The 25,953-nt window shown below is 42.7% G+C and overlaps 1 protein-coding gene across 1 annotated transcript; it reads right to left on the reverse strand.

The window, feature by feature from the left end:
• Positions 1-3,878: 3,878 nt before the first annotated feature.
• On the reverse strand, positions 3,879-21,204 carry kif3ca (kinesin family member 3Ca). Its single transcript, XM_030110078.1, has 8 exons — positions 19,578-21,204; positions 8,429-8,530; positions 8,193-8,315; positions 6,623-6,741; positions 6,407-6,523; positions 6,136-6,244; positions 4,957-5,105; positions 3,879-4,554 (listed from the first exon to the last, which is right to left on the reverse strand). Exons 1-8 carry the CDS (start codon positions 20,973-20,975, stop codon positions 4,464-4,466), a joined length of 2,208 nt encoding a protein of 735 aa, XP_029965938.1. The 5' UTR covers positions 20,976-21,204; the 3' UTR covers positions 3,879-4,463.
• Between the last annotated feature and the right edge of the window lie 4,749 nt (positions 21,205-25,953).

Here is a 25,953-nt window from a genome sequence, read left to right on the forward strand (position 1 = left end):
AACAACACCGTCCAACAACCAGAATGAAATGTTTTTCCATTACAGCTTCAATTTGAAGTTATTATCTGCTAGTTTGGTTTTAAAGTTAAAGTTAACACAGCCCTGAGAGGGATAAAGTGATAAAGAAGATGCAACTGATGAAAACAATTTAATGCAATTTAAATACAATACAATAAAATACTTAAATAAAACACTATTTTGACTGCTTATTAAAAATAAATTGATAAAAAATACCTCAATTGATTGCCCTGGTCTGTGACACACATTGGTCCAATACGTATATTCACATTTAGTAGACAGATAGATGGAGAGTATTGTAATTGTGAAAGAGGAGTAGTTCAGTGGAGGGAAACCTGTTTTCTTCTCATCTCACAGTAGAGGGCAGCCTCAGCTCAGTTATTATTTTAAACACAGGCCTCTGTGGTGGTTTTCAGTGGAGTGTGTGTAAAGCAGCACAAGCCTCTCTTTCCTCTGCTCAGATCAGCATGTAGCAATGCAAAGGTGAGTTGTATGATGTTAAATCAATTCATATGAGCAGTTTCTCTCTTATCTATCAGTATAGATGGTAAATCCACAAATTAATCCCTATAACTGTGGAAGGATTTGAGTGTGTGGGTGATAAGATAGGGGTAGATGTATCTATGAAGTAGTGAGAGCAGATAAGTAGGAAATAAGGTCATCATTTAATAGTAAGGATAATTTCTTTTGCTCCTCATCAGTAGAAAACCTCCCAAGAGTCAAAACAAAGCAACATATATACAGTGAGACACGCTGCTGTGTAGTGTTCACCATCTTTCTGTGTGCAGTCTGCTTGTTTTCCCTGGGTGTGCATATTTTTTGTCCACTTTACTTAAAAACGTGCAGTTCAGGCTCATTGTTGACCTGAAACGGTGACTGTCTGTCTCTCTGTATTCGTCCTGTGATTGAATTAAATGTCCAGTCAGCTGGAGTTTTTCCAGCACCACGTTACCCTTGTTGAGATGTGCAGTATTTATTTACTATATTATCTTTTCAATAAGACTTCCACTTACATTTCACATGGCTCTGTTTCAGTGTGTTTTTTTGTTTTCTCAGGCGGGGTTCTATAAGTTCTGGTTTAAGTTATTAAATTAAATTTCAAAACCATATGTTCTGCAGGCCAATAAATCCTTGGTAGTCTTTAAGCCTAATGAACAAAATTAAATTAAGCTTAACCAGTCACTCATACCCATGCTAAGCATTCACAAATAAAAACCAAATCAATACTTGATGTTTTGATCAGAGACAATAAATCTTTATTGGATTTCGTTGTCTGGCTTTAATCAAGCCAGACATGAGCTCAGGCCGGCTACCCCGCCGTGTTACATGCATATCAACACACAAACCCCCATCAACCCCGTCAACTCCATCCCAGCAAGCCTCTGCAGGCTGGTTACCATGGAAACAGTATCCACATACTCCTCCTCCACAGCGACTCCTCACTTCCTGATTGTCTTTGGAGGCCTGCATCCAGCCCGTCCCTCCCCCATCCCTTCCTCCTCCGTCCTCCACAACCCTCATGTTCACGTTTGTACAATATTTTACAGATCAGACACACGAGACAACAAACACGAGGAGAAACATGACCAACGTATTGGTCTCCAAATTAGGAGAGTCAAAAGGCAAATGTTCGTCATACCTTTTGTTGCTGAATTATTCAAACCAGTCACGTCCTTCCTCACATCACTGCCTGCGATACGATTTAGATCAGAATTCATGAATAGTTCGAAGCAGTAGAGACAACTGATGCAGAAACATTACACGCCACATGGAGCACATGGTTTAAAGGGTTTGTTTTCCGCATCGTGCAGAGCATTCATCATGGTTTATGCTTAAAAATATCAAAATATGTACATGTTAGCACCTTTAAATGTAATGATAGGAAAACCCATGCTTTAAAAATGAACGGATAACATAATCAACAAGAATTTTCATAGAATTAAAGCTATGAGAAATCACAGAGAACTGAGTGAGATCTGAAAATTTGAGAGAAGCCTTTGTATTGCTTCTGCTTACCGAAAAATGGGTCGAATTATGATCCCAAATGCTGATGAGTGAAAATACAAACCTCTCAGTGTGCCTCTGCACACTGGCCGAGACGCAGAGAGAGGAGCATAAGTTAGCACAGATTTACTGGAAACACCATCTGGGGTTAGTTTGTTTCAGCGAATGAGCTTCACTTTGTCATTTCTCAGTATTACAGACATAAATTGGGGACTCTGAGTTGTCCAAGAATTGTGTAAAAAGATGAAAAAAAACATTTTCAAAGGCAAATACTGTAAAAATTGCATTGATTTTATTACCTACAGTCAAGAATTGGAAAGATTTTCAAGGATGGGAATTAATTACGTGTAAAAAAAGCAAATTTTAGGAGCTTTCATATGTTTTAATGATTAAATCAAGTAAACACACAGGGTGGATATGCTGCAGATATAAAGTGTGTATGCCGTGGTTTCATGCTGGTTAATGGCTCTCTTACCATTAGCAGTCGGTTTAGCTGCAACTGGATCTCTTGCATCAATAATACAAGGACGATTAGTCAGCCCGACCCCCCGCGGTTTGCTCCTTTTAACCTCTACATGCAAAGAACCCAGTGACACCAAACCGTGCGCACCTGACTGCACACTGCTGTCTCAACAACACACTCCAACAGGAACCAGGTGGTTTAGCTTTAATCAGTTCCATGCAGATTTCTGGGACATTTTTCATTGGCTGTGACATTTGTATGTATTTTATATCATGTAGCGATATCTTCTATCTCTTGGTCTGAAACATTCAATAATAGGATCTCTTGGAAAATTATGATGGGGACCAATGTTGTTAAAATCACGCAATGAACTAATCAGCAACTGTAACACCATCAGTTTTCACAGTGACGTGATGGTAAGTGATTATCTTTGTAAAATTAATAGTGCAGGTACAAATGAGCTGAACTGAGCTGCTGTCTCCCTTTACTGCCAGTTTAGAATGAGCACTGGCGGCTCTTTTGTCAGCTCTGTTGCTTTTCACTGAACTCTTGTTGACTGTAACGCTGAAGCGATTCCTCCAGGCCCGACAGCAACATGTTCTCCGCAGCATCTCTGCACATCTGCGGTCCTAATTAACGTCAGCTTACCTTTAAAACAGCTGTTTCCTGCCTTCTTCTTCTGTGTGTGTTTAATGAGACAGATAAATGAAAAAAAAAAAACACAGTAAGATGAAGTCTGTGCTTTGTTTTTCAGATATCTGAAACTGGATGCTGCTGTCACTCAATACACTAATAAAAACAAATATTGAATCTTACATTCAGTCGTACTGCACCCATAAGTAATGAGTGGATTTACATGCTCTTTAAGTTCTGGGGAAAACAGAACTGTGGTCAGGAAGCAAGGCATCTTCACTATCAGGACATCTGGTTAATCTTTAGAATATTAGGGAAAAAGTGGGCAAACAAGACTGATTTTATTTGCAAAGAGACAAATAACTCACTGCATTTCTTTCATTAGAATCAAACTACTGTTTCCATGCTCAAGAATAAAGGGATAAAAATCTGATCAACTTCAAATATGTGATTTTTTTCCCCCCTGGATTTCCATTTGAAGGCTTGTTTTTCAGAAAGTTCAGGCTCATACTTGTTTTCCATTTCCACAGTATAAATGAAAATCCCAGTGAAATGCCTCACATTCTTCATTTTTAATTAGATTATTATCATCATGAGACATTTTGTTGAAGATGGACACTGTAAAGGGACAGAGGAACGATGGGAGACAACAGAGAGACATGATAAAGGTCATCATTCAGGTTTCAAACCACCTCATCTGACCATCAACACACATTATTTCATTTTATATATATATATCTTTTGTGTGTGTGTGTGTGTGTGTGCCCATTTTAAAAAGCCAACACCGAAATAAACTTTCTGACTACGAAGTTTTCACACAGAAACCAGAAAGAAAATCCCCACACACACACGAAATATTTACAGCAAATCCTTACAGCAGATTCCAACATCCTGTGAGCTGTCAGATCTGTGGTGGTCACAACTACACACACACATACATACACACACACACACCCACACACAGTCCAGTCAATTCCGTCTCTGCTTCAAGGAGATGATCCACAGCTCTCAGTGTCAAACATGCAGGAGGACAGAAGTGGAGACATCTCGGTCTTTACAATCGTGGAACAGGAGAAAGTTGAGCGTTCCAGAGTTTCTGAGGTTCACTGGGTTGTGTTTTTTTTTTTTTTTTTTTTCATTTCCACGGGCGAGTCTTCGATGGCCTCTCGCTCGAGACTCCGCGGAGGTGTTGGAGAGTGTTCGAGTCCCAGCTGCCGCAGTCAGACCTCTCAGAGAGGATCACTGGCCGAAGAGAAGGATGAGGAAGTGCAGAAATGAAATAAATAAACATGTAAAAAAACAAAACAAAAAAACAAAAAGAAAACAAACTATCTTTGCTAAAGCTTTACTGTGCAGCTGCTGTGGGCGTGGCAGCATGACATCCTGTCAGTGAAGCATTAGAAGAAGAGGATGTGAGGGATTTGGGGGTCTGACACCTGCAAACATAAAAGAACAAAGTCACGGAATTAAAATAGAAGGTAGAATCCAGGTTTTTACTTATTAATACGATTAGTCGGCGGCAGCGCTGAGATTACAGGCATTGGACAAAATGAGAGATAAACCACCAGATTAGGCCTGGAGAGGGTGTGGTTAATCCTCGGTAATCCCATTTAGAGATGCATTGACTCTAAACCGATAAGAGTTCAAACAGCCTCAGCGACAAAAGCAGGTTTCAGTGGAAGTAAGAGCAAGACTTTTTCACTCAGACGAAAGGTCAAATCATTATTAATGAAGTTATAAACTAAAATCAGTACAAACAACATCAGGAACCTGACAGAGATTAAACATTCATAGCAGGTACTTTCGAGATGTCTGTTAATGGAGGGTTGGGGCCTCACCAGGAGCGAGACTTGCGGACTCCTTTGTTGTCCTTCGTCGGGGAACTGTCATCGGACGGACTTTGGTTTGCGTCTGACTCCATGGAGCGGTCCAGGGACGCCGTGTTGGGAGGGGTCATGTCCAGCTCCAGAAACATGACGTTCTCAGCCTGAACACAGGATTGTGACGAAATGTGAGCGCCGGAGAAGGCCTCATGCAGGAAAAACACCTCGAACATTTTCTGTAGCAGAAGCCTTCTGTATGACCGAGAGGGATCTTTAGGAACAGCAATTAAACACAAAGGAGCTTTTAAAATACTGATATCAGCAGTCAAGTTTAACTCTTCAGCTGAATTTTCTGTAATCATGATCTGATCGTCAGATGTTGTCAGATATGGAACTATGACTGTACTATGCAGTCAACCTACTGTATCTCTCTAAAGGCATGCGACTGCCAAGCCAATAAAGCTTTCAAAGCCTCTTGCATATTTGATTCAATTATCTGAATTTGTGCAAGTGAAAAAAATCTAAAGGACCTCCTGTTGTTTTTAAATTGTTGTACGAGTGTCCATAAGATGACTGCAATATTTCAGACCCATTTCCCAGGAGAAAATAAAACACTTTTGTGTTCCATTCGGAACAAGACAGTAGTAGTGAAGACAAGATGTAATTAGCAGCAGGAACTCCAGGATGGAATAAAAGCAGTTGAGCAATAAAAACGACACGATACAGTAAATGAGTAGATATATTTAGGGCGGTTTTATTGCATCAGCAGTCTCAAGGCACTTTGCATGATTAGTCACATTCAACCATCCACACACACACACACACGCACACACACACACACACACACAGTATAATATATAATGACCGCCATGCAGCATGTCTTCCCCATCTAAGAATTAAGCTGTTTCAGCTGATAACAAATAGACCATAGATCCTAAATCCAATTAAAACCGTAACTGGTGAAACACCTATAGGCTTGAATTTGGTTTAAAAAGTTGGCAGATTAATCTAATCCTGAAATCCCCCCCCTAAAACTCAAAATGCCCCGTGTTTTTTTTTTATCCTTTGAATCATTTTGTTAAGGCATAAAGTGAGAAAAACATGTTAATGTATTTAATGCCGTACATGCGTTGATTCTCCACTGAGGTTTTTCTAAGTTAATTTTAATTTGAAAAAGTAAAAAAATACCCTTACCCTGTATCTGGAATGAGCTCCCATGGCGATGGCAACCCTGGCATACTGGGTGATGGGTCGCTTGTACCCGACTGCAGACGCTGGCCTTTTCTTCATCTGCGTGGATTTACTGAGACGCAAAGGAAGTTAATAGAAATCAGTCTGGAGCTCAGTCCGACCAAAGAGACGCTAATGCAGGGAGAAAGCCCAGCGGTTTGAAGCACAACAACGAAAAAGAGGCGGAGGACGATGATTAAAGGTCAGAGAGAGAAATAAAGCAAATGTCACTGACCTCTCCGCAGGAACCAGAGGCTGGAACTTCCACTGATCCTCCTCGGGGTCAAAGGTCAGCCTGTTCATGATTTTATTCTTCTCCTCCGGAGGGATGAAGTTCTCGATGATCAGATACCTGCATGTTCGCCACACGCACAAACCGCAGGTTATTTTCGGTGGATGTTCCGGCAGGTGTCGGCTCTCGGCGCTTCGTGCCGGCGCTCATCCGACTCACTTGAACTTGAGCTCTCTTGTGAGCTCGTTCTGCGTCTGCTCCAGCTCCTGCCGGCTCTTCACGTGCTCGTCGTTCACGTCCTGGATCTCTGCCTTGATGCACTGCAGCTTAGCATACAGCTAAGGGGAAAAGGAAGGAGAGAGCGGGTGAGGAGAGGAGCGAGCGGCGGGGCTGATAAACCGCTCTCCGGTTGCCCGTGGCAGCAGCACCGGAGGCGCTGGTGTCTGGAGGAGCGGCCAGCCAATGAGATGGCCGGCCAACATGGCAGCAGGCCTCCCTCTCCTTCTGTCTCATTCCTCCTCTTTCCTCCATCACTCCCGAGCATTAGCGCTGCTCATTCTTCGATTTCATCCACAGCTCGGACCAAACGGAGCCGGTAAAGACTGCAGACCTGAATCATGACGTAGCTGCAGTCTCTGGGTGTAAAGCTTTAAATAAAAAATGTGATCAATAACAGGCAGCTGGCCAGAAAAACCCAGAAGAAGATGGTTTAGAAAAAGGTCAATAAACTGCTGCTTAAAATAGTTAAACTGGCTGGTATTACACACACACACACACATTTGAGAAGATGCACAAATGTTCTGTTGCTCCACTAGTATCATAATAATACAAACACACAATTATAACCATCTAGACATTGTCTTTGCTTCAAATGATAGAACCCAAAAAATATAACCACGGGTGTAAACTGATGAATTATCCTCAAAGTCAAATACTCTTGGATGCATCTCCACATATGATTCCCACAATGCAAAATGTTTTTGAAGTAATAAAAAAAATGGATATAATTAAATCAGCATGCATATTAATCCAGCAGTGTGAAACCAAAACAGTGTAATCATGACAAGCCACATGAAGCCCTGTGAAATATCTGTAAAACAGAGAGAAATTAAGGGTTTGATGCAACAAGATTTACAGAAATTGTCCATGCTTTTATTTTTAATTGACCCGACGACTGTGACTCAGTGTCCAGAGGCCCTGATCAAAGAGCCGTTAGACTTCTTCCCCTCGGACTTCTGAGTGCACGGTGTGGACGGCGCATGTTTGGAGTCGGCCGATGATCATTAGTCATGTGGTGATCATTCGCATGGCGGGCAGTTCGGTGTTAGGGGAACCAGAGAGGGAGGAAGGGACTGCTGTGCACCGTGAAGGGGGTTTTTAGTGGGTTACGGGGGGACCTTGTGCAGTCGGACTGGGAGGGGGGTTTAAGAAAGGTTAGTGTGGAACCGAATGAGGAGGCCCGATGCAGCGTGGAGGCGGTGAGAGACCGGGCCGGGAACGACACGGGGACGGCAGGACAAACCTTCAGGTACTGAGATTTAAGTGTGTGTCCGAGCGGAGCGTGTGTCCGGGGCGGGTACGAGAAGGGGGGGCCCATTGGGGTCCAAGTCAGGGTCACAGGGGTCAAAGGGACAGAAGGGGAACAAAAAAAAAAACAAAAAAACAAATGTGTACAGTATGTCTGTAGGTGTGCATGTAAAAACACATCGGCATCTCTTCACAGTGAGAATGAGCTGCTGTCTCTGCACTGTCACGTGTGAACGTACATAAATCCAGGAAGACGTTTTACCTTCTTGAGTTTCTTGGTTTTGGCCTCGACTTCCTGCTGCAGAGAGGTAAAAGTCTCCCTCAGCTCCACAGTTTCTTCATCTTGAACCAACATCTGCTGCTGCATCTCTCTTTCACTACGAGTCTGAAAACATCAAGGAACAGAAACATCAGAGATATTGCACGCGTTGGCAGCATCTTCGCTTTTGTATATCCTTATATCCTTCTCTGCATATTTAATTCCTTCCTGGTCGTTACCTGCTCAGCGATCTCCTGCCGTTTCACCTCCAGCATCTTCTGCTGCTCGTTGGTGTGATCGATGATATTCTTTCCTCCCACCAGCAGCTTGCTCTCCATCGCCTGAGCAAAACAAACAAAAGAAGGTTTGAGTTCTGAGTGTCATCGATGTTTGTTCATGCAAAGATCTGTGCTCGGTTAAATATTGCTGCTGCTGTATGAGTCAAATATGTAAAATCCCACTTGATGTGATGTGATGTGATGTGATATGTGCAGCACAGCAGCAACCAGCACCAACCGTGTCTCTGATAAAACACATCTGGTGCAACCATGCAAAAAATACAATATTTCAATTAATATGTTGTAATTTTACTGGACTGGAAAAGCCCGTTTGCCTTTGAAACTCCTGGAGGTGAAACTGAGTTCATCTGGACATTGAACAGTTGCGTCTTTGTGAGCGTTTGTGCTGCCGTCTGTGCACACTTTGTGCTCGCGGGGCGGGAGGACAGACGACGGAGGCTGGCGGAACGCCGCTGTAATGATGAGCTCAGGGTAAAGTTTGCATTGTTCCGGACATGAAGCACCGAGCGACACAAAATCACACAGACGCCTTTGTCGAATGAAAATGAGGAGATTCTGTAATCCTTGAATGCGTCATATAATTTATGTTGAAAAAGCCTGCAGGAGTTTTATGATACAAAAAACCTCAAGAGTTCACTTTCTCTACTTGCTTTCTAGTTGTCAGCGTTGCTCTTATTACCTCCTCATGTTAACTCAGTGACTTCAGGACGCCAATTACAGGAAGATTAAACGCCTGAAGGTCAAAGTGACGCAACCGCCAAGTCTTGCAAGTGAAATACACGCGGACACACATGCGCACACACACAAGCCATCCTTATTCTGATCCTCACCCTGAGGGCGCAAGTCTCTTAAAGAAAGGAAATGCAAGGAAGAAGAGAAGCAGGGAGGAGAAAAAAACTGCAGGGAAAAGTGTAAAAAGGCAAAAGCTAGACAGAAAAGAGGGGGGGCCCTAAAAGACGGGAGCACTGGGGCCACGGGCATTTTGTATGGACCGCATTCCAGAACTTTATACAAAAAGAGGGACAGAGTGTGTGTATGTGAGTGTGTGTGTGTGTGTGTAATCAGCGTATGCATCCTCCAGCATTTGCACATACCACACTGTCCACTTGATTATACGAGCACACACAAAAACACACACTTTAACTCATGCCGAGTACAGTGGAGTCCTTCAGAGGGGGACGCGTCTGCAGCAGGTCTGCACAGAAAGCCTCTTTGTCTAGAGCGCTCTTTTGTGTTCAGTGTGTGTGTTCGGGTACATGTATGTGTGTGTGTGTGTGTGTGTGTGTGTGTGTGTGTGTGTGTGTGCGTGTGTGAGCGTGTCTGTGTGTGTGCGAGACTGCTTGCTTTGCTGCTCTTTGTATTCTGTCGTATTCTTTCAGCTTCATTGAAGGGCCGATTCATGTGGGAGGATTTTCCATTTCATGCGTCCCATGTCCCTTCCCTCATGGTCTGGTTACATACGTGCACATTCCTCGTGCACGGGCTTTCATAGCGCGAATTATGAATGGATTGTCTTCTGATAGTCAGCACTATCCACTGCACCATCTATGAGAAAGTCTGCACTTTCTCTAAATTTGTTGTGTGAAAACATTTGCATCACGCGCAGTTATTGCAGTTGTTGTAATTGCCAGTTTCCCCACTTGTAATTAGAATCCGTCACTGTAATCACGGAGACGTTCAGATGAGCTGACACTGCCTCATGGTCGCTCCTGCATTCTCAAAATTAGGTCGCATTGTTCTATGGCCACCACACTTTTTAACACAAAAGCGTTTGTTTCAAATGTGAAGTAATTTCCTGTGGAGTACGACAACAAATTGTGTGAATATGAACAAATTATAGACAGTTTCACTGCCGGATGCAACTCTCCAACTATGGAAGTGAATATGGAGCAAAAATCAAATTGCAGTGTATTTACATTTCTTGACTCATAAATAAAATTATCATTCACACTCCAAAAGCATGCTCTTGAGGTTATGACGGAACAGCTCAACATTTCAAAAAGCATGCTCACTGAAAGAGGACACGAACCCTGACTTATGTGAACTTGCTTTGTCAAAACTGCTAAAATGCGAACCTCAATATATTATCAACAAGTCAATGTTTCACCATCGTGCTGTCATCAAAACGGAGTCTTTGTAATGCATATTAGATGGAAATCTAGCGTTAGTCAATGATTTTAAATTAGAATTTAACAAGAGCTCACTGGAATTAAGCGCAGAGGCAGAGCCGTGAGTTTCCCAAGGCCAAAGTAAGAAAAAAAGAAATAGCAGGATAAAAAAACGAAACCCGTCCCAGACATGAAAGAAAAGTCAGCCTGGATTAAACAGAAGAAAAAATACTTTTACATGCTTTAGATTCATCTGAAGAAAACGACATGAAAGAAGGAGGAGGAAGAAAGAAGGGAGGAGAAACTCTCTGAAAGGACTGAACGATCTTCAATCACGAGACATGACTTGTCGTCACTGGAGCCGCAACTTTGTTTCCAAACAAGTGGATAAAGGTTTCGGCCAGACACCGCCACAGCTTTGTTTTCCTCATTCTACGTGACTTTACAAAGAATCAAAGCTTTCATCACTACTTCATTTAACCTGAAGAAGAGTTTTCTCCTTTAAAGGTTTTCCATGTGAGTTGCCCAGTCAGACGATGTCAAAATCTGAGGCTTTTAAAAATGCATTTCTCCTTCAGGAGGAGGCATGTGTGTCAGTGCCAGGAAGCATATTTCTTTGAGGACATTTAATCTGTGCATAAGTGCGTGCTCAGATTCTTTTGGCTGTGACTGATCTCTCTCCTGAAGGGGAAGCGAGGGAAACGGGAAGTGTTGCATATTGAGTCAGTTCATCTACATCAGGCAACCAATGGCGGCGAGGCCGCAGCCTGCGGAGAGCGACCGGGCTATAAATACAATATGACGACAACAGGTCCCGAGTGTGTGTGTGTGTGTGCGTGTGTGTGTGTGTGTGCATGAAGAGAGAGATAGAAGAAGAGAGGATTTAGAGAAAGAAGTCAAAGTAAGTATGACATGAGAGGCCAAGCATGAAAAAAAAACAGAGGTAGAAAGACAAAAGGCGACGTCTGTGAGAATCACTTTCATTTTAGTCGCCACTGATGACGAACACTTGAAACTACTCACACACAGAAAGCTAATACAGATTTTAGCTGTAACCGATGGTATAAAGTGAGAGCTCTAACCTCTATAATAGTGTCTCCGAAAAGTCGGAAAAGCGGTTTATTTAAATCATGAGAGGATTTCAGTCCGAATGAACTCTGGATGATCAACTAAAGCTGGAGCCTGTAGCTAATTATCTTAGCACAGTGACACACATTGGAAGAAAGGAAGCCTTTCATAGCAGAGGACCCAGGATTATTAGCTCTGTGTAATGTTAAGCTACAATTATGGATGCATGTATAAAATATTTGCTTTCTGGAATGTTGGCCTCTGCCCTGAATGAGAGGAGATGTTTTCATTGAAAATGTCTGCACTGTTATGCGCCCGTCCATCTGCTCACTTCATTATATCAATTTCTTCTGAAGCTCCTACTGAAAAATGGTCTCCCTATGAGTCGAACCGTGCTCCGCCATCTTGGAATATTGCGTTATCGCGATGGGGAAGAGAACGACCAGAATAAAGTCATACCTAATTCAATATGATTCCACTGCTGATTGAGAATAAATTAAATACATTTTTCCTATCGATTTGTTCTGAAGAAAACTGTAATTGCTAGACTAAATCAGAAAGCTTAGAAACAATTTTAAAATACAGGAAATTCAAAGGAGGACAGCAGGAAATGCCTGTAAAATAGAATTTCTCTCTGAAAGCTTCATGATGTGTCACGATATGATGTACAGGATTGGATGAATATTCTGTAATTTTAGTCAATGAAAACTCAACTTGTCTCTGAGTAATTTATACTAAAAACCTGTGAGTAAACAATTTAAAAATGAACCAACATTTTGTTCAGAAATGTTTGCAGGTTGTAAACTGATGACATGAAATGAATTTACTCACATTAACGTGCAGCAGCTTCCTCAAAGTGTTAACATAGTTCTTTAAAACTCATGCAGCGCCTGACAAAGCCTTTAATAAAAAACCGACATAATTGTTTAAAATGTTTCATGAAATATTCAATAACTTTATTGCATCCTTAAACCTTTTTCTATTCCTGGGCTATGAGACACTTATGTACAGATGTTCCTCCATGCCTTCCATTTTCCTGAAGTTATTGTACCAAATGTTTTCCTAACTGCTTAAAGTGAGCACACACACACACACACACACACACATACAGACTTTATCTAGACGCACACATGAAAACACACGGACACACGCAGAGCCGATTCATCAATATTTCAGTGAAGTGGCTCTCCATGCTGAAAGATGGAGAGCAGCGATGAGCTCTTTCTGTTTATCTGCATCTGCTACCTGCAGCGCACACACACACACACACACACACACACACACACACACACACACACACACACGCACAGCTGTTCACTCCTTGTTCCACCTATATTTTAACAGGAAGGCAGCTACATAAACAGGAAAGCCTGTGGTCCTGCCCATAAGCCATATGTGTGGCTTTTGTGTGTGTGTGTGTGTGTGTGTGTGTGTGTGTGTGTGTGTGTGTGTGGTATTATAGTAATCACAGTGTATTGCACTTGTGGGGTCCAAACTAGTTTTGTGGGCTGAAATGTTCATGTTTGGTGTGAAAGTGTGAAGGTTAAAGTCTGTGTAAAGGAAGGCTGCAGGCTTTTAGGGTTATGGTGACAAAAATCAAGTCCCCATAAAGATTGGTATTTTAGGTGAAAACGTGTTAAGGCTCGTCTAACGTTTGCATTAGGTTAAGATTAAGATGAGCAGGAACTTAAAGCAAATTCATAGGAAGTTAATTTAAAAAGTACATCGTACATAAAACGGCAAAATGGATGAAAAAAGTGCGTGTGCGTGTGTGTGTCATCCACACATTACACGGATGATACATCCCGTGGGATTTCGGGCATTGTTGTCAACCACGCGCTCTGATTGGCTGACCTTCAGCTGGCAGGATGCGGGAAAACCCTGATGTGTGGTCAATGTCGATTTCTTCTGGCAACAAAGGAGAATAGAAGCTAAAACGAGCTGACGCCGAGTTGATTAATCATTTTGTGGCGATGTGGAGTCTGGACGCATGTGGTGTTTATTTGTTTTTCAGCTCAGAGCTTCAATTATTCTCCTGCTTCGGGCCAAGTTGATCTACTCTGTCGGGCCGCCTGACGAGGCTACGTCTATTTTAGGGTTCCTCCAAAAAGAAAAGGACGGATCAGAAAAGCCGCAGAGAAAGAGCCCAGTGTTTCCCCACACAGACGTGATCTGGGCAGTTTGCCATGAAGGACTTTTAACTCTTATTAGAGTCACACTCACTGCAGCGCATTGTGTTTTTATATTCCTGCTAACTCAAAGCAAAATGCAACAGTTAAATGGATTTGGCTTCACTGAGAGGATGTGTCCTTCAGTTATCATTGTGATGGTTTGAATCAAGTCACATATTGTGATGTACCGAATCATTTTTGATCAAATAATTAAATAACTCAGAATGAATATCAGTGTGATTCTTATCATGATGAAAATAAAACAATATTGTGGTCATAATACTACAACCGCAGGTAATATGGATGGATGTGTTTAACTTACTATCACTAAAAAGGAAAATAAAGAGTGGAGAAATCAGGGTTGCACTTCTAGTTGGAGACTTTTTACTTCGGCAAACCTGGATAAACTAAAGCATCTAAACTAAAAATCATCTGCTCAAAGTTTCTGTGACATTTTGATGTCTTATATGAAACAACCAGAAATTAAGTTAAAAAAATGTCAGAAAACGAAAATGGAGTGACGGTTTCATTAAAAATAAATCAATAAATAAATGTTTGTTCTACAACACATCAACTTATGACTGCTAGGAAAGGAGGCTAACGAAATGAGTGAGAGCCGGAATGTGAGCCGCAGACAGGAGGAGGCAGTAGTTCCAGTTCTGACCCAGAAAAGTAGGTCTAAGAATAGTCCAGAGGAAGGTCGCTCAGCAGCCTCCTGATGAGAAGCTGCAGCTGAACGAGAAGCTCCGAGCTGCTCGACTGCTTCCTGGCACCACACAGGAGCTCTGAGCGGGTTTAAATATGAGTTTTTAGGTGAGAAAACATCAATCTATCTATCTGTTAAAGGCAGGTTTCGGGCTGTCATGTCAGCGGTGATGTTTGAGCATTTATTCAGATCCAAACAGCTGTTGGGTTTTTCCAGAGGTTTACGGCGCCACACAAAGCATCTTTCCTGCTCTCTTCATGTTGGATGTGTCACACAGCGGCTGCTGACACATCAAAGCTCACGTCAGCGTCTGCTGCACAGAGTCAGACACAACTCCGCTGATAAGGCTTGACAGCACGTGACGAATCTGCCGGGGTTTGAAAGACGCGACGTCTGAGTGACGTCCAGCAGCTTCTCACAAAACAAAATCATTTCATATCCAGAAAACCTGCTTCTGTGTTTGGGAATAACATTAAATAATGCTATATGGAATAAATCACAGCTTTATGAATACAAAATGCTAAATAAAAAGGTTAAAAAGTATGAAAAGAAAGAGGAAAGAAGGGAAAAACAGATTTTAATTTTTCAATCAACAGCTGTTGGCGATAGAGAAAAAGATGAAAGCCAATGTACAATTCAGTTGTAGACGTAAACAATGCTGGCATGTTTAATTCTCAATGCAAATGCAAGTATCGGCTCATCAGACTCAGATCTAACATTATAATCATGACACTTTTTAGCTCTGAGTCTGAACTGTTAACAAGACCGGATGATGAAACTACTTTTCCGTGTGATTTAGTTACATTTCAAAGGCTCACAGATTTTTTTGTAAACTCGGACATCACTTGAGAGCAAAGACTAACCATCTTCTGTGGAAATATGACGTTTAGAATCCAACGAGATGGATGTCCCTGCTGTGATGTGTAGGAAGGAAGGACCTACTTGAGTGACGTTGATAGATTTTGATGTGGGTTTGCTGATTTTGGTGCAATTCTAAAATCTCTGGCAGTTTTTCAAGTCTGGTTTGGAGACATTTCTGCTCGAATTCCTCTCACTTGAGGTGAATTGTTGGGTTCATTGACTCTGGGGCAAGCTTAAGTTGGATGACGTTATAGAAGATGGACGGACAAATGGTGGATTTTTTTGTGTACATTTTTCACTGCATCTTGATGAGTTACGTTACCCTCCGTGGGCAGACTTCAGCTTTTTCACGCATTCGAGGCGAGAGAGTCAGTCTTGAATCTGTGATGCCGCGTGTGAAGACGCCTGCGCTCGCATCTTCACCCGCAGAACCAACAGGAAGTCGCACGTGGCGCCGTGTGAACGCAAGCTGTCGGCACGTCGTCAGCGGGTCAGCGGCAGTTGCGCCGAACGTCGCGGCTCGACCCACTCAGGTGTAGCGCAGGCCGGACGAGAGCAGGTATAGCTCCCTACTTCTGTGTGGACGAACGTGGGACGGAGACAGGGAGACGGAAACAGGGAGACTCATTTCCTCCACCATGTGATGTTATCTATAATTGGTTATTACTGAGCTCGCTCCCACCGATCCCTCTCTTCCTCTCTCTCTGTCTGTCAAGTATGAGTCTCTGCCTGGCAACCTTTCTGTGATTGGTCTGGAGCGCGAAGAGAAAAATGGGTGCTTCGGGCAAAGCACTGGGATTGGTGGGTTAATGTCAGCCTCGGCCAATGGCATGAAAGATGGGACAGTCACAGGGCAAAAAAGGATTCAGTAGAAATAAGGCAATTACATTCATTTGCCTTTCATCTGAGGATGTTTTTTTAAAGAAGAAATCTCCCGCTAATCTTCATCGCAGACAAATAATAACCTCCATCCCGTCTGAGATGAAAGCACCATCAACAGATTGATGCATGAAAGGCAGGAAATGCTTCTTCTCCTTAATCATCTTCCTCCTCACAGCAAGAGGCCCTGATTCCCACCGCGCAGCGCCCAGCCAGTCCTCCTCAAACATCCAGACGCAGCTAAAGTGCAGTAAAAGCAAAGCAAACAGTGGAAAGGGATGAAATACGAGGAGCCTAATGCAGAAATGTACATTAAAGCTCTTCAGTGTGGAGGGCGCAGTGCCGTGACGTGCATCGGCTCCCGGTCTCGCGGGACGTTTCCAGAGATCAACTCCTCCGCTCGGTACGATTTCTGATTTGCAGAGCGGCATCAGCACCTCGGGCCTCTTCATTTCAGCCCTTTTGTTTCAAACTCATGCAGCTGAGTCAGAGGAACAAATTGGAAAACCTTTCTGGCTCATGTTGTCCTTCAGTTCAAGACTGATAAGCCTTGATTTTTTTTTTTTTCCATCTAACAGATCTTTCCAACATTGGACTAGTAAGTGGCTCTGACTGTGCTGCCAGCTTAACAACCTCAAGATGCTCAATATGATTTTAAAAGGCAGGCAGTACATTTAACTGAGGCTTTAAAACTGCATCGATGCGTAAAAAAATTCAGGTCAAAATGCAAAATAAATATTCTCTTTGTCATTTTTCTCTTAATATGACCCAAACTCACATCTCTAAAACTTTAATAAAACCCTATGTTAAAGCTGCTTTAAGTCAGTCAGAGGACTGATATTCTGCCTGTTCTGACGATTACAGCAGTGTATTAAAGCCACATTAAAGCATTAATGGACTTTAGCTGGATTAACTCCCCAGTTTCCATCTCAAAGTGTTTCATACGGGCACTTACGTTCACCCTCTCGTGCACGCACTCAGACGTTAATGGTAGAGCTACTTCAAGCCGTGGCACATTTCAACACATGTATACAGAAACACAGAAGCACCAAACCTACAACTGAGGGATTGGAAATTAAACCAATTTACTAAATGAGCCACCACTGATAGAAACATTACTGAAACTGTTTCAGTCACAGGAAAACCATATCGCTCTTCTCTCAAGTGAATCATATCAGAGCTGTTGGTACATGTTGCTGAAATCATTAAACAAAACCATATCTTAAGGTTGAATGTCACATTGGGGACATTTGGAACCAAAGAAGAGAGGTTAAAGGTCAGCGCTCATCTCGACTCCATGTCACTCACAATAAATCAACACAGAAATGTGGGTGTAATTATGAACCAGGCCTGAAATTCAACGACCACATAACACAGTGACAGAATCGGCTTACTACCATCTGAGAAATATTGCAAAAATTAAGGGATTTCTGTTCAAACAAGACTGAGAAGAAACCTGCTCAGACATTTATTGTCAGCAGACTGGATTATTGTATCGGTGGATTAACATGCCTCAGGAAAAAAAGAAATCTGTCAGGCAGCTGCGGCTCACCCAGAACGCTGCAGCCAGAGGATGGAGCACATCACACCTGAGCCTCAGTCTCTGCACTGGCTTCAAATTTTTATTTCTTGTCTTAAAAGTCTCAGGGATAAATACAACTCAGATTTACTTATAGAAAATGAACAATCCAGACCCCCGAGGTCCTCAGGAAGAGGTTTATTAAGTGCTCCCAGAGTCAAACAAGGTGAAGCAGATTTTAGTTCCTGTGCTTCTCATCTGTGGAACTAACTTCCTGAACTCCTGAGGACTGCTGAAACACTCACTTATTTAAATCACTATTATTTGTTATAAGCCTTGCTCGGGCTTTCCATTTAAAAATTAGATTTTACTTATTTTAGCACCTTTATCTCAATAAAACCTTGACCTTATTTATCCTCCTTTTTCATGCCTTTCTTAATCACCTTGTTTTAATGTATTTCCTTTATTACCTTGTAAAGCTCTGTGAATGTGAGTACATTTCCCTCGCCTTGCTCTTGCCTCTCAGCCCCGGGCTGCTCAGTAAGCTGATACAGCAGCGTCTCTCTCTCTGCGCTGGAGGACGCAGCTCCACTGGTAAAGAGTGCAGCCATTCTGCACGAGTTACTTATCGACTGGCTGTGCCCATGAATCACAGGAAATAATTAATGCAGCTCTGACTCTGCCTTTGATTGCTCCCAGTGCGTGTGATGGTCCGAGTGACTAGTCACGGTTTTCTATCACTTTATATCTGAGAAATACTGCAGAATCCAAAATATACTGATGGAATTGTAGGATTCATTCTAAACAGTTTATTTTTTTAACCTACTCATTGATATTGATTAATCTAATGTTTTCATATCCAGGTTCAGCTGTACGGCAGTCCTGCATGTTTTAATCTTTCAATGCCTCATCACATCAGATCTAATAAACGTGTTAATAAAGACCTCTGACAATGAAGTTAAAACTGGGCTGTTGGAGCACCGCAACTCACGAAACAAGCAGCACAGCAGCCCTCCAAGGCCCAGACAACAGCAGATCAATTATCAATTGCTTTTTAAAATGGCCATGAGTAATATCCAATGTCAGTAACAGACATTCAGGGCTGCGACAGATGATTATTTACGGTATATTCTCAATAATTCTGCTGCTACTTTTCAGGTGATTGAGAGACAGCTCAGCATCCAAAGAACATACATTTGAGAAGTAGGTATCAAACATTGTTGAGCTCTAAAACTGACTTGAGAATGACTATTTACCAAATAAAATGTTAAAATGATTAATTTTCTGTTGATCAATGGGAGGCTTGCAGTGTCACTGTCCATAAGGTTCTTGGCTAACAGGTCATCAGATTTTGTGTGTGTGTGTGTGTGTGTGTGTGTGTGTGTGTGTGTGTGTGTGTGTGTTTTCATCTCTAATTGTCAGAATTAATCTGAGACATTTTAATGTTTTGATCTTTGATTTGATCCTCAGGCCAGTGTTTGAGAAAGCTGCAAATTAATCAGCCATCTCACAACAGGACTGCTTTTGCCAGAACCGGCTGACTCACACAGGCTGTTCTTTGCTGGATTTGCATGTTCTCCCTGTGGCTGTGTGGGTTTTAGCTGGTGCACTCAGGTTCTGTCCCACAATCCAAAGACATGCATGTTGTGTAATGAGTAACTATAAAGGAGATGAACATGTGAATGTCTAATATCAGTCTTGATTGTAAACAAAAGAATTATTGTGATATTTCTTGTGTTTTAAGCTCATTTTGGTCCAACCACTGGTGTGAACTCACCTTATACTTGGCAGTGAGCTGTTCTGTGGCCTCCTGCTCTTTCCTCAGATCTCCCATCATCCTCTCCTTCTCTCCCAGAAGCTTCTGCTTCTCCTCGGCCAGCATGAACTGATCCTCTCGGATGGCCTCCTTTTCCCTCTCCAGCCGCTGCTCCTCCAACTTCACGTAGTCCTCTCCCTCCTTTTCCACCTCCTCTTCTTCCTCGCCATCGATATCTTCATCCCAGCTCTCGCCGTCCACCTGCTCCTTCTTCTGTTTGCTCCTCCACTTCCTGTGGTTGAGCTGAGCCCTGAGGCGAGCGATTTCCCTCTGGAACTCGCGCAGCAGAGCATCTTTAGGGTCCTCGTTGACTCGCGGCTGGTTCTGGATGTTCTTGGCCCTGTTGGCGTACCGGAGGGTGGTGAGGGTCTCGTCGTAATGCAGGGAGGACGGGCCGAGCGTGGCGACCATGACAGTCTTCGCATTCCCACCTAAGGAGTCCTGCAACAGCCGTGTCAGCTTGGAATCCCGGTACGGCACGTGGCCGCTGCGCCCATCTGCCAGTGCCGAGATCACATTCCCAAGGGCTGACAGGGAAAGGTTGATCTTGGCAGCTTCTTTCAAGCGCTCCCCTTGGACGCCAGTCTTGGCCTGGCGTTCGCTGCCAGCCAGGTCCACGAGGTTGAGACGCCCAACCCGGATATGTTTCCTTCCATCTGGTCCTGGCTGGCTGCATTCGACTGTGATCAGGAACAAGGCGTGGGACCTGGAAGAGTGCTCGTTCATGTCCGTTGCGCCAACCGCCCTGGCCTGGTTGCCCACGTTCATCACCTCCTCGATCTCCTTGATGCTCTTGCAGACGCATGACGTCAGATCTCGGACGTACACCCCGGTCTCCGGGCTCTCTCTGAGCTCCAGGGCTCTGGCGCTGCCGTGGTTGGGGTCGAGAAGGTCCCGAATCTCCTCTCGATAGATCTCCAGGTAGGACGCCCGCACCAGATACTGCCTGTCAGACTGGGACCGGGAAATGTGTGTGAAGATATGGTCGAAGGCATTGGGGATGACGCCTCGTTTCTCCGGGTCCATCCAGGCCCCCTGCATGGTGTATGTCTTTCCGGTTCCGGTCTGCCCGTAGGCAAAGATGGTGCCGTTAAATCCCGCCAGCACCGAATCTATCAAGGGACGGACGCTTTCGTCGTACAGATCTCTCTGCTTGGAGTTTGAATCATACACCGCATCAAATGTGAAGGTTTTCTGGGGCTCACTGACCGGTGCCCGAGGGTTCCTGAGGATCACCTGTCCAAGGCGCAGGTCCATCTGGACGATTCCCCCCGAGGGCCCGTTGCTCTCCTCTTTTCGGTTCAAAGGCCGGCATCGAACTACCACCTTCACTGACTCACTGCTTTTGCTCTTTGACATGATGACTGGCTTTTGTTTCTTTTGTAAACAGCAAAATGGTTATTATATCACATAAAAATTAAAGAGCTGTGCAGCTTTAAGAAGCCTTCAGTGAGCCTTTCCTTCGCTATTGGTGAGTTGAGATTTTTTTTTTCTCAATGATCATCAATATCAAATTCAGTATGGCTCCATCATTTAATCACAATGAAAAAAAAATAGCGACGGTGGCAAAAAAAGAAACATCAATCCAGATGAGGAATGGACGGGATGTCAGGATGTCCTGATATCTGCTCCTCTCCGCTTATTGTCCGTGAAATCAGCTCACAGACCGACGGACGCTCCGGATCGACGCTCCATTGCAGTCCCGACACACGTCCACGCGCACACGAAGGAAGAAGAAAAAAAAACCTCCACAATGCCGGTGATGACACGAAGCGGTTCCAGCATCACGCGCTCCGGTCGTCCTGTCTGTCAGCAGCCGGCAGCCTCACCGCGCACTGCCGTCCAACATCCTCCCGTCCTCCGCTCAGACCGAGATGCTCCGCTGAGGGGCGGGCTGGCAGTCCCCGGGAATGAGCGCACACACACTCACACACACACACACTGAACCACCACACCCCACATCACTGCGGAGTGGAACTGAGGAACATGGGAAACTGAGTCCTCTCCCACCGAAATTTGGATTCTTGTCCAAGGCTGCCACCAGCTCGTCAAAAGGTCTCAACACTCGTCCAGCTGATGATCAATACTCAGTCTGTCACCATTGTCTGAATTTTTTTATTTAATTTGTAATTAAAATGTGTTTAATATTCACACATATTGAGCATTTTTCCACATGTGGTTTGGACTGACTTTCACCACATTTAGGGGACCTCATTTAAGGATTTGGTGTAATCTAGTTTAAATATTCAGTAAAACCTTCATAATATGCAATATCAAAAGGCTTTTTTTTGTTTGTCCTTTTCTTCATCCACTAACTCCTTTCTCTTACATAAAATAACTACATGGGCACCGGAGGCCGTATCACACTTAACCTCAAATGCATGTGTGTGAAAAGCACCTGGAGAACACCAGGTTACCCACAAGGCCATTGTCCTCAGCTCTATTTTTGGTGCATAAAATTCAACAAGCTGATATATATAAAAAAATTAACCAAAATGCCTTGTTAATGATCTTGAAAACATTTATGTACAGTATAACTAAACAGAAATTTAAAACAGGACTCTCATATCACTGAGAGGCCTTCATGGCTTTTTTTTCCCAATGTGTAAAGACAGGTTTGGATTATGTTTACCTAACAATCGAACCATATACAACTGAGAATAAGGAAAACCTAACCTAAAGGAATGAAAAATCATGAGTTACCAGAAAACCACCCTCCAAAAGTCAAGAAAAAAGAATATTTCCTCTGAACTATATTGCGAATAACGAAGACCACAGATTAACGTGTAGTTTTAAGTCAGGCTTTATGTGAATGAAGTTGTATTAATACAATTATCAATGCTATAATCCTTAACAAGCCATTGTAGTTTGTATGGAAGAAACATACTGTATATTTTGATACGACTTTGCATTTATTCCTTATTTTTATGTGTTAAAATAGAACATTTCCTCATTTCCCTATAAAATATTAAATGTTACTTCCCTGCTCTTAGATGAGTGTCCTCCAAACGCAGCACAAATTAAGGACAGAGGTTGGGCAAATGCAATATTAATCATTACAGGATTTAGTTAACCTTTACCTTCATTGACTTACGCTGCAACTGCGCCCCCTGCTGGTGGAACTGTACTTCACACTCTGACCTACAGTCAAAGTCACCAAAGCAGGTCAGGAGAGTCATGTGAGCAGAAAGGAAAAATACCAGGTGTACTGCTGAAGGTGACATGTCAGAGACAGTGTGTGTGTGTGTGTGTGTGTGTGTGTGTGTGTGTGTGTGTGTGTGTGTGTGTCCATTTTAGAGGGCGGTGACATTTAACTCATTCCTCGATTATTCTCTCTTCTGAAAGGCGCAGCAGTTTTGACTGAGGGGAAAGTAAGAAGCCACAAGGGGAATTTAACACATTCCACGTCGACAGTCAAGACAAACCATACCCTCTCTTAGATGTATATATCCTACAACTAACTGAATGCATTTGCAAGCTTGAAGAGTATTTGCTGAAGTATGATCAAACTGGAAAACTGCCAATAAGTGCAGAGAGAAATCCTCCTGGCTTAGATGTTCAGATGTCACATTATTCTCTGTTAAAGGCACAGTGTCAGTGCTGTGACTCAGGATAATAGCTCCAAGCATGCATAGATATGTATTTTGACAATATCTAAGAGAAAAGATACTTGTAACAATTATTAAAACTAAAAGATCCATTCAGCCTGGACGTTTATTGTTGACCTATAAAATCAATCGACCGTAACAGTAAATGTCTGTGCTTGAGGTTTTTTGGGGCTTTTTTTGACCGACGTCACACAGTTCCCTTCCTGAAGATGAAGTCGTCTGTTGGGAGTGGCACTTGGCATTTCCAGTTTGAAACCAACAAAAAAAGTAGAAAACTCATAAAATACAAGTCATAACACAACAATGTTGGCTTTTTCATTTTAGATAATCTGTTGAATGAAGAAGTTAAGAAAAGCTGATTTTCTAAGGCTAAACATTGCGGGCATCAAGCATGAATACCACACCCTGTTGCTCAGTTACTTATGCTTTTTTCTCATCCCTTGTTCTCGTCATTTCCGAGCTGTTGAACAAATAGCCCAAATATCCCTAAAATACCTAAAAAATGTCTCATATTTGCTTGACAAACAGGTACGTGTACAAACACACTCCTGTTCACATCACTGCCACAACAGAGGAGAAATCTGAGAGACAGTTGGAGGCGGTTTGAGGGTGCGTGAGACAGACCTCGAGGCCCCTCGCAGCAAAATCCAGGAATGCACTCTGATCTGGAAAGATTTCTGCACCAACACATGATTTATTAGTGTGACAAAAAATGCATAACTGTGAAGAAGCATTGCAACGATGCACATAAGAATATGAACTGAGCTTCATGCTGACACGTGACGAAAAACGTAACGAACGTAATGTGGTCTGTTAGCTGTGCACCGTTTACGTTTGAAAATATATTTATTTATTCCATTTTTATTTTCCTTTGAGGGCTGGTCTTTGGTCATAAAAGATGGTTGTGTTGACATGGTAATGAATGGTTCCAGTAAGATAAATGTGTTATTTATCTGTCAGACAGACTGTGTGTTTACTCCAGGAAGAGAGAAATGAACTGGCCTCCCACACTAAAAAATCTCAGAAAGGCCTCAAAGTTAAATACACTCACACAAAGAGATATATAATTACCGGCAAGTGATGCAAAAGTAGTTGGACTTGGGAGGGCTTTCCTGTGTGGAGTTTGCATGTTCTCTCAGTCGATGTGGGAGCTTTCTCCGTTCATGTGTTTTACATTTATTGATAACTCTGGAATTGCTCGTAGGCATGATTGTGAGTGTGTGTTAATGTTTTTCTCTTTTCTGTTTGCCCTGTGAAGTGTGGGATAGAATGTTATAGAAAACTGACCACAGCAACAGGACTACAAAGATCATAAAAACAGTTCAAAGAGTTACAGACTCATCAAAAAACATATACAGAAACAATAAACTGATGTAAAATCATGGTGACACAAAACTTAATTACAACCACAATTAGAAACAAACAATGACAGAGATACTATAAATGAAGATACATAGACATAAAGACAAAAACTGCAAAGACTCATGGAAATCTTTTACAGTGGCATTAAAGACTACAAAGACACACAAAGTAAAAACAGAGTAAGACAAAGATACGAACGGACACAACACAACAATGAAAATAAACAAAAACAACCCGAGAAATTTCCATAATTATGCACAAAGATTCAAAACCACCCTAGATTAATACAATTTAACAACCCACTTGTACACTGAACAGTCAAATGACACAAAAACTCACTGCAGTGGCGATATAAAGCGCTTCAGGATATGGTCTGCCAATTGCGCTTTGCAAATAATGTATCTGTTATGTCGGTGGGCATTGAAGTTGGTCGGTGGAAGGTGGATCCATTGTTTCGGTAGATCGCGTCAATCACCAAAAAGTGTCTGAACGAGACATGAAACTAACCCAAAGATGAAGAAATTACGTCTGCATCTTTGAGATGGGTGGGTGAACTTTCGTACAGCGCCCAGAGGCCTGTTCTTTTGTGACCCACCCATGGTTAATACAGTCATGATTCCACATTATCACCTAAATGAATCACATTGTGTGACTGAGCCACTGCAGGTTTGTGCAAGTATTTTATGATTTTATGCGGATGGCACTTTAGTTTCATGCATCATATCCTTCCTGTGGATGTTTTCCAGAGGAAGACCAGTGTTGAGGTGTGTGATTTCCTCCAAAGGTTGACCTTTTTGGCTACAGTGATGATCTGATGTTTTTTCCCCGGTATGGATAGCCAGCAATTGCTTCAACCATCTAATTCAGGAAAAAATGTTATCTTCTGGTTGGGCATTTTAATATCACTGCAAGATCACATTTGTTTTTAAAATTTTGTTTAGTTGTATTTTCCTGTCAGGAAATCTTTCAATGTGTTTTTTCCCTTCCTTTGCTTGACTTCTTTGTGTGTCTCTCACTCTTTCTTCATATCTTTCTTCCTGAGTTTGAGTCAAGTCTGTACTTGGCAGTGGAAAGCAGGGCATACTCAGCATTCCTAAGGAGTGTCTGAGAGTCAAACTACTCTGACAGGCGGAAGAAGGGCCGAGTCTCTCTCAGAAACACGCACAAAAGAAACTCGAAGAAGCTCCAACTGAGTAATGGCGTGCCCGTGCAGAGTTTGCATAGTCATTAAAAAACTTCAGGGGATAAATGATATTGCAGTTCACAGGGCAGAGGATGTGGGAAACGCCCGTAACAAGCACAGAAGTACTTATTTATGACATCACTTTGCCTGACTCACAGCTGGGATAGTCTCCGCACCAAATGCC

This window comes from Salarias fasciatus, chromosome 15 (assembly GCF_902148845.1).
Source record: "Salarias fasciatus chromosome 15, fSalaFa1.1, whole genome shotgun sequence".
Classification (NCBI taxonomy): Eukaryota; Metazoa; Chordata; class Actinopteri; order Blenniiformes; family Blenniidae; genus Salarias; species Salarias fasciatus.

Coding starts and splice junctions, on each gene's coding strand:
- kif3ca (XM_030110078.1), bottom strand. CDS start 20,975: ATGTCAAAGAGCAAAAGCAGTGAGTCAGTGAAGGTGGTAGTTCGATGC. Junction 8,531..19,577: donor AGCTCACTGCCAAGTATAAG/GTGAGTTCACAC, acceptor TGTTTTGCTCAG/GCGATGGAGAGCAAGCTGCT. Junction 6,245..6,406: donor CCTCTGGTTCCTGCGGAGAG/GTCAGTGACATT, acceptor TTTGCGTCTCAG/TAAATCCACGCAGATGAAGA.